The 18,183-nt window shown below is 38.7% G+C and overlaps 2 protein-coding genes across 15 annotated transcripts in view; both read left to right on the top strand.

Annotated features, from left to right (window-relative positions):
* Positions 1-18,183, top strand: part of zmynd8 (zinc finger, MYND-type containing 8) — a 132,832-nt gene that overhangs the window by 38,456 nt on the left and 76,193 nt on the right. For 13 of the 14 annotated variants that reach the window (XM_073062003.1, XM_073062007.1, XM_073062000.1 and 10 more), the window contains one exon: positions 1,959-2,104. In XM_073062003.1, coding sequence (XP_072918104.1) covers positions 1,959-2,104 — 146 coding nt within the window. Of the gene's footprint in view, positions 1-1,958; positions 2,105-18,025; positions 18,142-18,183 lie in introns of those variants that run through there. The other variant, XM_073062008.1, reaches the window with a different exon arrangement.
* LOC140736155 (myosin light polypeptide 6-like) lies at positions 7,329-8,301 on the top strand. The gene has a single exon (XM_073061993.1). It carries the CDS (start codon positions 7,385-7,387, stop codon positions 7,838-7,840), a length of 456 nt encoding a protein of 151 aa, XP_072918094.1. The 5' UTR covers positions 7,329-7,384; the 3' UTR covers positions 7,841-8,301.

Genomic DNA, 18,183 nt, shown 5'->3' with positions numbered 1-18,183 from the left:
ATCTCCCCCTACCTGCCTTTTCTCCCCATAACCCTTAATTCCCCTACTATGCAAAAATCTATCCAACCTTGTCTTAAGTATATTTACTGAGGTAGCCTCCACTGCTTCATTGGGTAGAGAATTCCACAGATTCGCCACACTCTGGGAAAAGCAGTTCCTCCTCATCTCCTTCCAAAAATCTACTCCCCCGAATCTTGTGACTATGTTTCCTAGTTCTAGTCTTGCCTACCAGTGGAAACAACTTTCCTGCACCGCCTCTAAAGCCAGTATATCCTTCCTCAAGTAAGGAGACCAGACTTGCATGCAGTAGTCCAGGTGCGACCTCACCAGTACCCTGTACAGTTGCAGCATAGCCTCCCTGCTCTTAAATTCAGTTCCTCTAGCAATGGCCAACATTCCATTTGCCTTCTTAATAGCCTGCTGCACCTGCAAACCAACCTTTTGTGATTCGTGCACAAGCACTCCCAAGTTCCTCTGCACAGCAGCATGCTGCAATTATTTTTTACCATTTAAATAATCATCTGCTCTTTCATTTTTCCTTCCAAAGTGGATAACCTTGCATTTACAACATTGTACTCCATCTGCCCGACCTTTGCCCACTCACTTAACTTAACTATATCTCTCTGCAGACACTTCGTATCAAAATTCTGCCCAAAATAGAAAACTGCTTTTGTAGTTGCAAATATTTATTTATCGTATATCCATAAATTTCTTAATGCAAGTACTTTAAATGAATGAAAATGCTGAGCTGACATCTGTAAGATAAAGCTAATAGAGTAAAGTGTTAAAATAACTGAACAGAAAATCGTCTGGTGGAAATGTACTGGACTAGCCTTGGAGCAAGAAACATCTGCGTGCATGTGGTTTATAATGAAATGCCATTAAAGACTTAATAAAAAAGTAACTTAAAAAGATTACTGAACTTCAGATACACTGTCTTGGGTGTTGTGGGATATTTTTTAGAGCAGACACTTTCCAAGAGACTAAGTTAGAATGTTGTGGTAGATGGATGTAAGCTGTCAGAACATGTAAAGACCTGATCATTTTAAAACAAAAGTAATTTGTATCAAATCATAAATATTAGTTATTACTGGCAACGTTTCCAATGCAAGACAATTAGAAGTGTGGATCCTTATTCCTTTAGTGGGTTAATTGTTGGAGATGGTGTAAAAAGTAATGAAATGTAGTTTAAGGGGACATGTTGCTAGTATTGCAGAGTGTAATGATTGTCATGTGACTGAAGACTTCTGATACCCAATTACAGTTTAAGATTAATGAATAACAAGAACTGCTGGTTCAATTCTGACTGCAAAATCAAGATGAATGTTAGCCATTGTTTCATAAGTGCAGACTTTTCAGAAACATATTGAGTATTATGTTTATTCAGCTCATTTTTATCCAGAGTAAATGCCTACATTTTCTTCTTGGCGTATTTATTTTTTCTGTCTTCTAGCATAATGGGCCTTGTACTTATCCTGCCTATATTGCAGAAAACTTCCCTGTTGATGTATTCCACAGTCTGTTTCCTTGGTGGAAAAAGTTTGCTTAATTTACTCTTAAGATTTCTACTTCAGTTTTTCTTTAGACAGTTGAACCCATGGTTGATAAGGTGCCATTTTCTATTTATGTAATAATACTCCGATTACTAACACTACAAATGCCCTATGGTTCATTAAGATTTTAGCACTCAAGTGTGCTGAAGATAGTTGCAAATGTTCATTACACTACTGAGAAATGGGTGAGGGTAGTCAACAACTAATTGATTTTTGTTTTGGTGTATTTTGCAAGGATACTTGAGACATACTGTAAATGGAAACATAAATGAACTTTGCATAAATTCAATAGTAACATCAAAAGCCATCTCACTGGAAGCTGCTTTTTCCCAGTAGGTCTCTTTAATTTTGCTGCCATGAGTGGATGAAATTTTCTTCATTTAATGTTTTGAGTTTATTTTTCAGATCTTGGTTCTGGAGAACGTACGGGTCTAAAACGAAAACAGCTTAGCCCCCAGCCATCTTCAAATGGACACTCTCCACAAGATGATGCACTGAGTCCCATGAAAAAGAAGAAGAAACCTGGTTTAGCCAATTCTAGTAAAGAGCAGGTATAGTAACATCTGAGTCTGCCTGGTTCATACTCTGATGCTTCATAATCTAATCTAGCTGCATTACACCATGATCATTTCATGGTTATCATTTTGAATAGTTGGCAAAAGCTTAAATAAAAACAGCTGATTGGAAAGTGAGGAAAAGAAACATTGCAGGGCAGGCAGCATCCCAACATTTTGGGTCAAAAGCTCTTTTTCATTTTCCAGCATCTGCAATTTTTTTGCTTGATTATTCTGGATCAGGAACCTAACCATGAAGATCCCTCCAGAAGATCCCTTCCAGGAGATCATTGTAGCCCATAGTTTCTACTGATGGGAATGTTTCAAATTTCCTTTTGGAGAAATTAGTGATAGTGCTTTAATTTTATTGGGAAAATAAGAGATCCATTTTTGTTGAATGTATTTTAGTTAATATTTGCTAGTAGAAAACATTTTAGCTCAGGTTGTCTAGCTCAAAAATGTTACTTAGTAGATGTCATTCTTGTCCAAAAGTGCATTGAATAAAAGGCAGAACATGGCCTTAAAAGCTGGATACACCAATGTATGAAACCATTGGAGCAGGAAGAGAACAATCCATGTTTGTAGGAAATTGTTGATGTCATGTGTTGCTTTTCATTGCCTATTCCTGTATCAGTGAGTAACATAATTCTCTCTTTTGTCCAATGATAGCCAACCCTAACCCCAAACTAATTTTGGAGTATTTCCAAATTTCGTCCAGCTCTGTATGAGCTATGTCAACAAAATTACTGTATTTTTAAGGCCGACATGTACTTCCGAATGTTTAAAATGTACATCAAATTGACAGAAAATTAGTGTATTAAAAGCACTAACTACTTGTCACAGCCAAGACCTTAGACATGCACTATGTTCGAACTCCATTGTATAGCATCATATTGAACATCTGGAAGATAACAAAATATTAAGGGTCTGGGGCTGTTATGAATTGGCAAATAAATTTTATTTTGATCTGCTTATAAATTGCAGTTTTAAAATATGGTGTAATGCAGCTTCTAAATTAGACAAAAAATTACATTTTTACCATGTTTTATTCTCTGCTTGTATGATGAGAAAGTTGGTGGTACGTTTACTTGTAATGGTGTTAACTATTTGTTATGCTTTCTCAGTATTTCTAAAACTGTACCTGTTTATCATACCCGTTTGTGTTCTTTAGACACAGCACTATGCATGTGACATGTTGGAAAGTGGTCTGCTAGTAAATTAATTTCCTTCTAAATTGAATCTAAGACTCTACTGGGTGTATTTTAATATGCAAGTGACATTATAAGTTCAATATTGGATTATCATGTGATGTCCAAGCTCATTAAGGTCAAGTGGTGTGTAAAACCCCTGTCATGAACCAGTTACACATATATCAGTTTTATATTAGCTGCAAGGCTTCATTTTAAGAGTACTTAATTATCAAGTTCTCAGTGACCTTTGCTAGTAGAGATATCCTAGTTTATGTGGGAATATTGATTATATTCTGGGCAATCGTTATCAAACATGATATTTAAGCAATCCGTTGGAGGAACTTCACAGGTTGAGCAGCATCTGTGGGGAAGTGATGTTTTGAGTTGAAACACTGTATCAGGGCCTAATGCAGGGTGTCAGCCAGAAATATTACTGATTTCTTCCCCCCCCCCCCCCCACCACCCACCACCACAGGTGATGCTTGACCCGCTGAGTTCCTTCAGCAGATTGTTTGTTGCTGCAGAATCTAGCATTTCTGTTGTATCTTGGTGAGATCTTGGTGGATGTGTACACAGCTTTTGACTGTCCATCACATTTAACATTTACTTTTCTGAAATCAGCAAATTGAGTCTTAGTGACAAGTCCACTTATCCAGTGGTCTAATGAGGGTCATACCCTGTACTGACATCAATCCAAAATCAAGGAGCTAGTGATGCAAGACCTAGCATAACTTTATTATTCTAAATAAGATCACTGAGGTATAACTCAGATTATTTGTGTACACATACCTGCCATCAAGAGGACAAGTTGATTTATTTGATCTTAATACAATGCATTATTAATAATCCAATCTAAATCCTTTGACTTAGTACAGCACAGAATATCAGTGTTGTTATGAGAGCAATGTAAACTCCATAATTTGCAATATTACTTTCAATCTTTTAAAAAGTGCATCTCTGTGTATTGCCATTTAAAAAATATGAACCTTCTTTTAACGATGATCTTATCAAGAATTGCCTTGAGCACTTCTTTTCCTGTTCAATTCTGTTACTGAAAAATTTAAAAAATATTAATTTAATGAATTTTGATTCAATTACAATTCCTTATTTCTATGGGTATGTTATATATCCCTCAATAGTGTTTTAAAAAGTGAATTTATGACTTCTCCTTGTTCAAGTAACATCCTGAAATACCCCTTTTCAACTGTTAGTAGTAAGATATTCACTCATGCTGTAGTTACTTCTCCACATCACATCTAGTCAGATTTCCCTGCTTTGTACAGTCAGTTAATAGCATTTGGCTTAGTTAGTTTTATTTTTATCTGTAGCTCAAATTTGCTGATTAGGAAGAAAAATCTTCACTTACAAAACACAGAAAAATTTCTCAGCCAGTTTCTGAATTGTAGTATGAAAGTGTGGCATGCAGTGTATTCAAGGAACAACCTCAAAGACTGCAATGTAGTTGAGGCCTGAATTTGCGTAAGGCTCTAGGATAAACTCCTTTTCTGTATGTCAAGCTTCGTCATGGAATTTCTCATGAGTCTGAAGAGGCAGGCTAATTCATAGTGAATTAGTTATGAAAGGCATAACCACTAGCAAAACATCACCTCTTTTGCATTTCATTGAAGTGACAACCATTAATCTTTATTCAAGTGGATCTTTGTCCTTCTGATTATGGATTATGGGAGTGTCAGCTCATGAATTGATTGTTGTCCTGGCTCAGGTATCCAATACCAGTCCTTTCCCTTTGCTGGAATCCAGAGATGAAACGTGCTGCTGTAATGATTTCTATTTATTAATACACACCTTTTAAAAATTTTAACCAAAACTTTTCAAGTGCCTTGCAGTGCAAAAATAAGATTTTTCTTTTTTTTAAAAAAAAAAGTACCATATTGCTGTCGAAGCTTAGTTTAATTTTTGGTACAAAATTTTTACAGATTTTTATGGAACTACTTAATAATTTAATGCCAAACAGCTCTTTTTATTATTCTAAATGCACAGGGTTGGGTAACACTTACTGCTTGACAATGATATCCTCGAGTAATTTGTAGATATATACTTTTAAAAATAGGTCTGAGATAATGGACTATGAAAGATCTTATTGCTAATTACAGTTTAAAGTAATTTTGGTAAGAGTAGGTTTTCATTTCTGAGATTAATGACAAGGAACTAGTCTACTGGAATTTGAAGATATTAACATGTTGCTGGTGGTGTTGTAAATCAACTCAAAATATTGACGCTGAACTCCTTGTAAATCTGTTTAATAGATACAATTACGTTAAACATAAAGTTGTCATAGTAGGGGATTTTAATTTTCCACATATTGATTGGGACTCCCATACTGTTAAAGGTCTAGATGGGTTAGAGTTTGTACAATGTATTCAGGAAAGCTTTCTAAATCAATATATAGAGGTACTGAATAGAGAAGATGCAATATTAGATCTCCTATTAGGAAACAAGTTAGGACAGGTGATGGAAGTGTGTGTAGGGGAACACTTTGGTTCCAGTGATCATAACACCATTAGTTTCAACTTGATCATGGATAAAGATAGATCTGGTCCTTGGGTTGAGGTTCTAAACTGGAAAAAAGGCCAAATTTGAAGAAATGAGAAAGGTTCTTAAAAGTGTGGATTGGGACAGGTTGTTCTCTGCCAAGGATGTCGTTGGCAAGTGGGAGGGCTTCAAAGGAGAAATTTTGAGAGTTAAGATTTGTATGTTCCTGTCAGGATTAAAGGCAGAATGAGTAAGAATAAGGAATCTTGGTTCTCTAGGGATATTGGAACTCTGATAAAAAAAGAAGAGAGAGATGTATGACATGTATAGGAAACAGGGAGCAAATAAGGTACTTGATGAGTATAAAAAGTGCAAAAAAACTTAAGAAAGAAATCAGGAAGGCTAAAAGAAGACATGAGGTAGCTTTGGCAGTCAAGGTGAAGGATAATCAAAAGAGCTTCTACAGGTATATTAAGAGCAAAAGGATAGTAAGGGATAAAATTGGTCCTCTTGAAGATCAGAGTGGTCAGCTATGTATGGAATCAAAAGAAGTGGGGGAGATCTTAAATGGGTTTTTTTGCATCTGTATTTACTAAGGAAACTGGCATGGAGTCAATAGAAATAAGGCAAACAAGTAGTGAGGTCATGGAACCTATACAGATTGAAGAGGGAGGCAAATCAGAGTAGATAAATTCCCAGGACCTGACAGGGTATTCCCTCAGACCTTGAAGGAGACTAGTGTTGAAATTGCATGGGCCCTGGCAGATATATTTAAAATGTCGGTATCTATGGGTGAGGATTGGAGGATAACTCATGTTGTTCCGTTGTTTTAAAAAAGGCTCTAAAAATAATCCAGGAAATTATAGGCCAGTAAGTTTGACGTCTGTACATTATTGGTAGGAGTACTAAGAGATAGGATCTACAAGTATTTGGATAGATAGGGACTTATTAGGGAGAGTCAACACAGCTTTGTGCATGGTAGGTCATGTTTAACAAATCTATTAGAGTTTTTCGAGGAGGTTACAAGGAAAGTGGATGGAGGAAAGGCAGTGGATGTTGTCTGCATGGACTTCAGTAAGGCCTTTGACAAAGTCCCACATGGGAGGTTAGTTAGAAAGATTCAGTGGCTAGGTATACATGGTGAGGTGGTAAATTGGATTAGACATTGGCTCAATGGGAGAAGTCAGAGAGTGGTAGTGGAGGATTGCTTCTCTGAGTGACTAGTGGTGTGCCACAGGGATCAGTGCTGGGTCCATTGTTATTTGTCATCTATATCAATGATCTGGATGATAATGTAGCAAATTTGCTGATGATACAAAGGATGGAGGTGTAGTGGACAGTGAGGAAGGTTTTCAAAGCTAGCAGAGGGATTTGGACCAGCTGGAAAAATGGGCTGAAAAATGGCAGATGGAGTTTAATGTGGACAAGTGTGAGGTATTGCACTTCGGAAGGTCAAACCAAGGTAGAATATACAAGGTAAATGGTAGGACACTGAGGAGTGCAGTAGAACAGAGGGATCTGGGAGTACAGATACAAAATTCCTTAAAAGTGGTGTCACGAGTGGACTCAGCGGGAGCAAAGGGATCAGAGCAAGATGTGCGATTTTTCAGAGGATCAAATTGCCGAATTCAAAGAGGCTTTCTGCCTCTATGATCGAATTGGTGAGGGTAGAATTGGCTACAACCAATTTGCTGATCTGCTGCGTACCCTTGGCCAGAATCCATGCAATGCAGAAGTCTTGAAAGTTCTTGGGAATCCAAAGCCTGAAGATATGAATATGAAAACTCTGGATTTTGAACAATTCCTTCCAAAACTTCAAGACATTGCAAGAAACAAAGAACCTGGAACCTTTGAGGATATTGTAGAGGGTCTGCGAGTCTTTGATAAAGAAGGAAATGGCACAGTCATGGGTGCTGAATTGCGCCATGTGCTGGTTACTCTTGGTGAGAAAATGACTGATGAAGAAGTGGAGACTCTGCTGGCCGGCCAAGAGGATGCAAATGGCTGTATTAACTATGAGGAGTTGGTCCGAATGGTGATGAATGGCTGATGGCTCTCTTGTACCTGAATTTTAAGTGCCTTTTCTACTTGAACACAAACCTTTTTTCTAAATGAATTATTTTCTTGTTTATATCACATGCACAGATGCAGGCTAGAGAATGGTAGTCTCCAAAGCACTAATAGTGGGAGCTGAAAAGATAGTTGGAGAAAGTTTATTCCTTTTTCCACTGCAACCTTCAGATCTTGGTAGTAAGTGTCCCTAACAGTTTGAGGGAAGCAGTTGCCCTTTTTTTTCTCTTCCCCTTTGTGTACACATGCATGAACGTACTCACACTTTTTAAAGGCTGAGTGTTGGTTGAGGAATTTGGATGCCCCTAGTCCAAAAGTAAAGGTGGCTCTAAATTCACTAGTTTCTGCTCAGAATGTATCTGCACATCTTTTTAATCTGAAATTCTTGTTTTTTCAAAATGCTTTCAAATAATAAAATCTGAACTGTTTAAAAAAAAAGAAGTGGTGTCACAGGTAGATAGGGCAGTAAAGAGAGCTTTTGGTACATTGGCCTTTATAAATCAAAGTATTGAATATAAGAGTTGGAATATTATGGTGAGGTTGTATAAGGCATTGGTGAGGCCGAATTTGGAGTATTGTGTGCATTTTTAGTCACTGAATTACAGGAAGGATATTAATAAGGTTGAAAGAGTGCAGAGAAGGTTTACAAGGATGTTGCCAGGACTTGAGAAACTGAGTTACAGAGAAAGGTTGAATAGGTTAGGGCTTTATTCCCTGGAGCGTAGGAGAATGAGGGGTGATTTGATAGAGGTGTATAAAATTATGACGGGTATAGATAGAGTGAATGCAAGCAGGCTTTTTCCACTGAGGCTAGGGGAGGAAATAACCAGAGGACATAGGTTAAGGGTGAAGGGGGAAAAGTTTAAAGGGAACATTGGGGGGTGGGGGGCTTCTCCACATAGAGAGTGGTGGGAGTGTGGAATAAGCTGCCGGATGAAGTAGTAAATTTGGGCTCACTTTTAACATTTAAGAAAAACTTGGACAGGTACATGGATGAGAGGTGTATGGAGGGATATGGTCCAGGTGCAGGTCAGTGGGACTGGGCAGAAAAATGGTTCGGCACAACCAAGAAGGGCCTATGGTTCTATGGTTAAGTTACGGAATGTGGACCCAGTCACAAGCTTGCTGGTCCTCCATAAAATGATATAATTTTTGACAAATTATAGTTGGGCAGAAATATCCAATGTGTCTAGTTTTTTACAGGAAGCCAAATGTAATTTTATTTTGAAATTCACAATTCCTTCATTTTCATTTGTGGTCAAATTCTTCCCATTCCTGCAACAAAATTATTTTTACTGGCCTATTTTCTTTTTATGGGTCTGTTTTGTTTTATATTTGAGAATTGATGAACAGGTTTGACTCCCATAGAGATAGAGTTTGTTAGTGTACAAGAAAAGGCAACAACACTACAATTGAAATATCTACAGAAATCACAAATGAAAATGTAGCTTTTGGAAGATTTAACTTATTTAATGAAGTATTTTACCTTTTGGTGTTATTTTTACATCACTACTGAGACCAGAAGAACAGGTCAAAAGCTGGGCATTCATTGGTGAGTGAGACTGTATGCTGAATGTGATAAACTTTTCCAATAACTGCAATACAGAAGATGGGACTGCTCACCATTTGCTTAGAAGACAGCAGCTTCAGTGACATTTTAAAAGGTTCAATGCTCTGATCTAGAACAAAGTGGTCCACATTTTTAGCATCTTGAGCACAACTTTGAACTTTCCCTTCCTCCATCACTGGAGTATTATTGCAATGTACATACAGCGCCTATAAAAAAGTATTCACCTCCCTTGGAAGTTTACATGTGTTATTCTTTTACAGCATTGAATCACACTGGATTTAATTTGGCTTTTTTGACACATCAACTGAAAATTATTCTTTTGTTTCAAAGTGAAAACAGATCTGTACAAAGTGATCAAAATTAATTACAAATATAAAGTAATTGATTGCCTAAGTATTCATCCCCTTAAAATCAGAATTTAGTAGATGCACCCTTAGTAGCAACTACAACCTTGAGTCTGTGTGAATAGGTCTCTATTTGCTTTGCACATCTGGACACTGCAATTTTTCCCATTCCTTTACAAAACTGCTCAAGTTCTGTCAGATTGCATGGGAATTGTGAGTGAATAGCCCTTTTCAAGTCCAGCCACAAATTCTCAATTGGATTGAGGTTTGGACTCTGACTTAGCCATTCCAGGACATTAACTTTGCAGCTTTGGCTTTATGCTTGGGGCCATTGTCTTGCTGGAAAACAAATCTTCTCCCAAGTCGCAGTTCTCTTTGCAGACTTCATCAGGATTTCCTCCAGGATTTCCCTGTATTTTGCTGCATTCTTTTTACCCTCTGCTTTCACAAGCCTTCCAGGGCCTGCTGCAGTGAAGCATCCCCACTGCGTGATGCAGCCACCACCATGCTTCTCGGTAGGGATGTTATGTTTTTGATGATGTGTGGTGTTCGGCTTGCATCACACATAGCGTTTACTCTGATGGTCAAAAAACTCTATTTTGGTTTCATCAGACCATAGAACCTTCTTCCAGCTGACTTCAGAGTCTCCCACAGCCTACTGGCAAACTCTAGCCGAGATTTTATGTGAGTTTTTTTCAACAGTGGCTTTCTCTTTGCCACTCTCCCATAAAGCTGTGACTGGTGAAGCACCTGGGCAACAGTAGTTTTAAGCACAGTTGCCCCCATCTCAGTCACTGAAGCTTGTAACTCCTCCAGAGTGGGCATAGGTCTCTTGGTGGCCTCCCTCACTAATAGTGCCCTTCTTGCACAGTCACTCAGTTTTTGAGGATGGCCTGCTGTAGGCAGATTTACAGCTCTGCCATATTCTTCCAATTTTTTGATGATAGACTTAACTGTTTCTTGTATACGTCTGCTGACTTGTGCTTTTCAATAACATTTCTGAGGAATTGCTTGGAGTGTTCTTTTGTCTTCATGGTGTAGTTTTTGCCAGGATACTGACTCGCTGGCAGTTGGACCTTCCATATGCAAGTGCATTTTTTTACTACAGTCAATTGAAACACCTTCACTACACACAAATCTCCAAAAGCAAATCTCCATTTAACTAATTATGTGACCTCTAAAACCAGTTGGTTGCACCAGTGACGATTTGGTGTGTAATATTGGGGGGGGGGGGGGGGTGGTGAATACATGTGCAATCAATCATTTTGTGTTTTTAATATTTGTTTTCACCTTGACAAGAGTCTTTTTCTGTTCACCAGTGTCAAAAAAGCCAAATTAAATCCAGTGATTATTGAATTGACTTTATTTCTTACATACTTCACATACGTGAGGAGTAAAAATCTTTATGTTACACCTCCGTCTGAATATGCAATCCTAGTTTTCTATAATAAATAGAACAGTCATGTAACATAGAGTATGCTCAAATCAGCGTGAGTTCATCAGTCTGGTGGCCTGGTTGAAAAAGCTGTCTGGGAGCCTGTTGGTCCTGGCTTTTATGCTGCGGTACTGCTTCCTGGATGGTAGCAGCTGGAACAGTTTGTGGTTGGGGTTACTCATGTCCCCAATGATCCTATGGGCCCTTTTTACCCACCAGTCCTTGCAAATGTCCTGAATCATGGGAAGTTCATGACTAAAAATGCACTGGGCTGTCCGCACCACTCTCTGCAGACTCCTGCGATTAAGGGAGGTACAGTTCTCATACCAGGCAGTGATGCAGGCAGTCAGGATGCTCTCAATTGTGCCACTGTAGAAAGTTCTTAGGATTTATTGGCCCATACTAAACTTCCTCAACTGTCTGAGGTGAAAGAGGCCCTGTTGTGCCTTTTTCACCACACGGCTGGTGTGTACAGACCACGTGAGGTCCTCGGTGATGTGGATGCCGAGGAACTTAAAGCCGTTGACCCTCTCAACCCCAGATCCATTGATGTCAATAGGGGTTACAACAAAACATGAACATTTCCAAGAGGTGTGAATATTTTTTTATTGGTATTGTAGGTACCTACATCAGACTTTTTGATTTTAATAATATTATGGAAGCTGGTTAGTAAGTAGTTAGTAGCTGGTTCATAAGTCAGGTGTCCGCCTATAACTGAAATTTATTTTACCAACTTGTGAACTGACTAATCTCATTTGATACTTTGTGATGGGTCAGTTTTGAGTGTTCAACCAAAACCTTGTGGTTTTCTTTTCAAAAATCTTGATCCAACAGCAGTATTCTCTAAGTCATTGGGAAAGCTAGTGGCACAACAACCCTTGTATTGCTTAGCAAATCAAATTAATTGAATGGTGATCCTTGATGTGATCCATCTTATTGCAGTGGTTTGCAGAATCTTGATGTTTTCATCTTCAGTTAGGGGATTATTTAATAGTACTAACATATTCTGACATGTTTATTTAGTTGCTAAATTTCAGCATTAATACTGGGCACACCTACTTTGTATCATCAGCAGGAAATATCTTAGCCAGTCTTCTGGAAAATGTTAAATCTGTTTGATTTTAAAATTGGACACTCATTCTTTGGAGCTTCAAACTCTGTATTTTTCTTTGTTTTCTCAAAATTTAATATTCCAATTGCTACAAATTAGAGTAGTGAAGTATTTTTTTCATCGGGGTGTGTGTCTCACATCAGCCAGCGATGATTCACATGACATTTCTTTGGGTGACATTTCCTCTTGTGACTCAAAGTGAAGTGGTTCTGCTGATAATTTCAATGTAAATTGACAAGTGTTCATTCATGAATTATTTTAATCACTTTTCTGTTAGTATATGAGGTATTTTCAACAGACTTAAGTTTCAGACAGTCTGTCTATCCTTGTTTTCAAATGATCTCTCTGCCCAAGCTTCCTATCCCTTTTTAAAACTTGGCTTTAACTTTATTTCCATGGGCTCTGGTAGATCATTAATTTATTGGCTCATCTCTCTGCAGTTTAGGTTAAATTCCCACATGCTGTGATGGGAGCTTCTTCAATGTTTAGGAATGTATCATGAGACCTTTTTTTTTGGAAATTTCTCAGAAGTTAAAGAGACTCTGAAAAATAAAACACCTTGTAAAATGCCAAAAGATGCTTTAGAAATCATTTAGCATGCTTCCTGCATCTAGCATGCATTCTGAAATGTATTGCACAGACTAATTAAAAAAAAAGATTTTCTTTGGCTGATTTAATACAAGAATCGTGTTTAGAATTATCAAAGTAATAATGCCATCCAAGAGCTTCAGAAAGCATTGGATTAATGCCTGGATATGCTTTGTGTCTGTTCTTGACCAATTCTTTTACAGCAAGAGGTCAATTCATATCTTACAACTTTACATCATTTGAATGAACAAGGTGCATTCTAGTTTGGCTAGAATGTATTGTTCTGAGCTTTAGAAAATCATCTGTCAACATATTATTGTGATTAAATCTTAATGTGTTGATATATTAAATGATATTAGGTCCTAGGACAGACCAGCAAGCAGTGTAATATTTAATATATGCTGCTTATTTATCAGAAGTAGATTGTGGAAGTTAAGTTGTGGAGTGGACTTTGATCTCAGTGCCTTTTTGTATTGTAGTTTAATATTTACTATATGCAGTAGGTCTCTGATTTGTTGTTACACAGAGTTAATACAGATTTTTGTAGAGTAATAGCAAAGCAACACACAAAATGCTGGATGAGCTCGTGGAAATGAGCAAACTCTATCAGAATCAGGTTTATTAACACTGACATGTGATGTGAAATTTGTTAACTTAGCAGCAGCAGTTCAATGCACTACATAATATAGAAGAAAAATAATAATAAATCGATTGCTGTATACGTATATTGAATAGATTAAAAATCGTGCAATAGACAGAAATACTGTATATTTTTTTTAAAAAAGTGGGGTAGTGTCCAAGGGTTCAATGTCCATTTAAGAATCGGATGGCAGAGGGGAAGAAGCTGTTCCTGAATCACTGAGTGTGTGCCTTCAGGCTTCTGTACCTCCTACCTGATGGTAACAGTGAAAAAAAGGGCATGCTGTGGGTGCTGGAGGTCGTTAATAATAGATGCTGCCTTTCTGAGACACCACTCCTTGAAGATGTCCTGGGTAATTTGTAGGCCAGTACCCAAGATGGAGCTGACTAGATTTACAACCCTCTGCAGCTTCCTGTAGAGTAGCTCCCCCCACCCCCCACCCCAACCAGAGAGTGCAGCCTGTCAGAATGATCTCCATGGTACATCTATAGAGGTTTTTGAGTGTATTTGTTGACTTGCCAAATCTCTTCCAACTCCTAATGAAGTATAGCCACTGTCTTACCTTCTTTATAACTACATCAATATGTTGGGACCAGATTAGATCCTCAGAGATCTTGACACCCAGGAACTTGAAGCTGCTCACTCTCTCTACTTCTGATCTCTGTATGAGGATTGGTATGTGTTCCTTCGTCTTACCCTTCCTGAAATTCACAGTCATCTCTTTTGTCTTACTGACATTGAGTGCCAGGTTGTTGCTGCGGCACCACTCTACTACTTAGCATATCTCACTCCTATATGCCCTCTTGTCACCACCTGAGATTCTACCAACAATGGTTGTATCGTCAGCAAATTTTAAGATTGTATTTGAGCTATGCCTAGCCACACAGTCATTTGCATATAGAGTGTAGAGCAGTGGGCTGAGCACACACCCCTGAAGTGCACCAGTGTTGATCGTCAGCGAGGAGGATGTGTTATCACCAATCTGCACAGATTATGGTCTTCCGGTTATGATGTTGAGGATCCAATTGCAGAGGGAGGTACAGAGGCCCAGGGTCTGTAACTTCTCAGTCAGGATTGTGGGAATGATGGTATTAAATGCTGAACTATAGTCAATGAACGGCATCAGCACCCTGACATAGGTGTTTGTGTTGTCCAGGTTGTCTAAAGCCATGTAAAGAGCCATTGAGTTTGCATCTGCCAGAGACCCATTGTGGCGATAGGCAAATTGCATTGGGTCCAGGTCCTTGCTGAGGCAGGAGTTCAGTCTAGTTATGACCAACTTCTCAAAGCATTTCATCACTGTAGATGTGAGTGCTACTGGATGATAGTCATTAAGGCAGCTCACATTATTCTTCTTAGGCACTGGTATAATTATTGCCTTTTTAAAGCAAGTGGGAACTTCCACCCGTAGCAGTGAGAGGTTGAAAATGTCCTTGAATACTCTATGAAACTCCACATCTAACACATCATTCTCCACAACATCTGCCATCTCCAAAGCGATCCTATCATTAAACACATCCTTGCCTTACACCCCCACCCAATTTCCACTTTCTGCAGGGATCTCTCCCTCTGATTCATTGACCAATCGTCCCTCCTGACACTTTCCAGTCCTGAAGGGTCTCTGCAGTCAAAGTGCTACATCTGCGCATTCACGTCACTCACTCCATTCAGGGGCCCCAGAAATCCTTCCAGGTGAGGCAACACTTCTGCTGGGGTCATCTATTGATTTTTTCCAGTGATTCCAGTGTTGCTTTTTCTACAGTGGTGGAACCCATTGTAAATTGGGGGTCCACTTTGTCGAGTACCTTCGCTCCATCCACCAAAAGTGGAACTTTCCAGTGACCCTACATTTTAATTCTGATTCCCATTCCAGTTCCAACATGTTAGTCCCTGGCCTCCATTTGTGGCATGATGAAGCCACCATCGGGGTGGATGAGTAACACCTTGTATTCCATCTCTAACCCAATGGCATGAATATCGATTGCTACTTCCAGTAATATAATTTTTCCCTTCCCCCTCTCCTCTTCTATTCCCCACACTGGCCTCTTATCTCTTCTCACCTGCCTCTCACCTCCCCCTAGTGTCCTCCTTCCCTTTCTCCTCTGGTCTGCTCTCCTCTCCTATCTGATTCCTTCCTCTCCAGCCCTCTACATTTCCTAACCACCTGGCTTCAGCCATTATCTTCTAGCTAGCATCCTCCCCCTCCCCCCACCTTTTAATAAGCATATAACCATATTACAATTACAGCACAGAAACAGGCCATCTCGGCCCTTCTAGTCCGTGCTGAATGCTTACTCTCACCTAGTCCCACTGACCCGCACTCAGCCCATAACCCTCCATTCCTTTCCTGTCCATATACCTATCCAATAATTTTTTAAATGACAAAATCAAACCTGCCTCTACCACTTCTACTGGAAGCTCGTTCCACACAGCTACCACTCTCTGAGTAAAGAAGTTCCCCCTCGTGTTACCCCTAAACTTTTGCCCCTTAACTCTCAACTCATGTCCTCTTGTTTGAATCTCCCCTACTCTCCATAGAAAAAGCCTATCCACGTCAACTGGCATCTGGCATCTTCCTGCTTTCTTTCCAGTCCTGAAGGGTCTCTGTCCAAATTATCAACTGCTTTATTACTTTACTGACCTGCTGAGTTTTTGCAGCATTTTGTGTATGTTGCTTTGGATTTCCAGCATCTGCAGAATTTCATAAGGGTGATAACAATGTGGCTGAAAATGGACTTGTTTGCAAACTGGTAGAACTTCTGCAAATCCAACAACATCAACTATCACAATGTCACACACAAACTGCTGGTGGAACACAGCAGGCCAGGCAGCATCTATAGGAGAAGCACTGTCGACGTTTCGGGCCAAGACCCTTCGTCAGGTATAACTGAAAGGAAAGATAGTAAGAGATAATCTTAAAAGAGTAATCTCTGGGGCATCACGTGATGATGTAGGATCGAGACGTTGGGAATCCAGCTCCCTCGTAAAAAGTAATGAAATAGGGTTTAAGTGAAGAAGAGTTAACAAATACCTACTAGTAACTATTTATAAGCAACTCAGGATTATTTTTAGATATGGCTTCTAAACTGAAACAGAAGAAAGCTACTACTTTGAAGACTGCGCAAGTCGGCGGGGAAAAAGGCCTAACCGTTTCGGCTAAGCCTCGTACTCAAGTTGGATCTCCTCCCGGAAAAGTGCATGGCACTTCTGATGGTTCGGGACAGGAAGTTGCGGCAAAGTCGGCGGTCTCTAAGAAGAAACGGCAAGAACAACGCATGCGCGAAGAAACAAGTATGCATGAACAGATATTAACAAAACTACAAATCCCAACTACGGCTGGAAGTGAATCGGAAGTGGAATCAGATTCTTTGGGAAACACAGATGAAGAAGAAGAGGAAAAGGAGGAGATTAAAGGAGACATAAGAGATATCCTGATATATATGATGAATGAATTAAAAGCTATAAGAACAGATATAAGAAGGATGCAGATTACACTCGATAATGTGGTGGAAAAACAAAAGAAGATGGATAATAAAGTTAAAGAGATGGAAGTAAAAATGGAAGAAAACACTGAAAGAATAGATAAGATAGAAGACAATAATCTTGGCCTGGACAACAGAAAGAAAATGGATGTTGGAAAAAATAGATGCGCTTGAAAATTCTAGTAGACGAAATAATATTAAAATTGTTGGTCTTATAAAAGGTACAGAGGGAGAAAATCCAATAAAATTCTTCCAAGAATGGATTCCGAAAATTTTGGAAATGAAAGAAGGAAGTCAAGTAATTGAAATTGAAAGAGCACACAGAGCTTTAAGACCAAAACCTCAACAAGATCAAAATCCAAGATCAATTTTGATAAAATGCTTAAGGTACCAAGATAAAGAAATGATCTTGAAGGCAGCTACTCAAGGTGCTAAAAAGAGAAATGGGCCATTGATGATAGAAGGGAAAAGTTTTTTTTTATCCAGACATAAGTTACGATCTTCTGAAGAGGTGGAAGGAATTTAATCCAGTGAAAAAATCTTTCTGGGAAAAGGGCTATAAATTTCTATTGAGCTACCCAGCAAAATTGATAATTTTCCTAGATAACGAAGAAAGAAGATTTTTCGTTGATTACCGGAAAGCTGAGAAATTTGTACAAGAAGTACCTGATATCCACGAGGAGGGGTAAAGAATTATAGAAATGAAGTGGACGAATGATGAAGACTGAAATAAGGTTGGACTTGACGGACATTTATAAGGAATAAGAAGAAAAAAAAATAGTTGAGTATTAATTGGGAGTAGAGACATTAATTATTTTCTCTTCTTTTTTCTTCACTAATATATTTTTTCTTTTTTTTTGCGGGGGAGCTGGAGGAGCTCCTGATCGATGGCTGCGAGTTTCACGTGTACAATCATGGCGATTGCCATGACCCGTAAAATGGGGGGGGGGGAATGTTGTGTTTCTTTTTATTCGCAACATCAGTGGGGGGGTATTTTGTTTTTGTTTTTTTTCTTGTATATTAGTTACCTTTCTTCTATTTTTCTTCTTTCTTGCATGGATGGTTGGGGAGAGACTCATAGCAACATGGAGAATTTTAAAGAGTTCCCAAGGTATTATGAATGATTAATTTACTTAATTTTCTAAGTTTTAAT

Source organism: Hemitrygon akajei, chromosome 11, assembly GCF_048418815.1.
Source record: "Hemitrygon akajei chromosome 11, sHemAka1.3, whole genome shotgun sequence".
NCBI classification, from domain to species: Eukaryota; Metazoa; Chordata; class Chondrichthyes; order Myliobatiformes; family Dasyatidae; genus Hemitrygon; species Hemitrygon akajei.
Note: the sequence above shows the minus strand (reverse complement) of the source record. Positions and strands in the feature narration are given on the sequence as shown.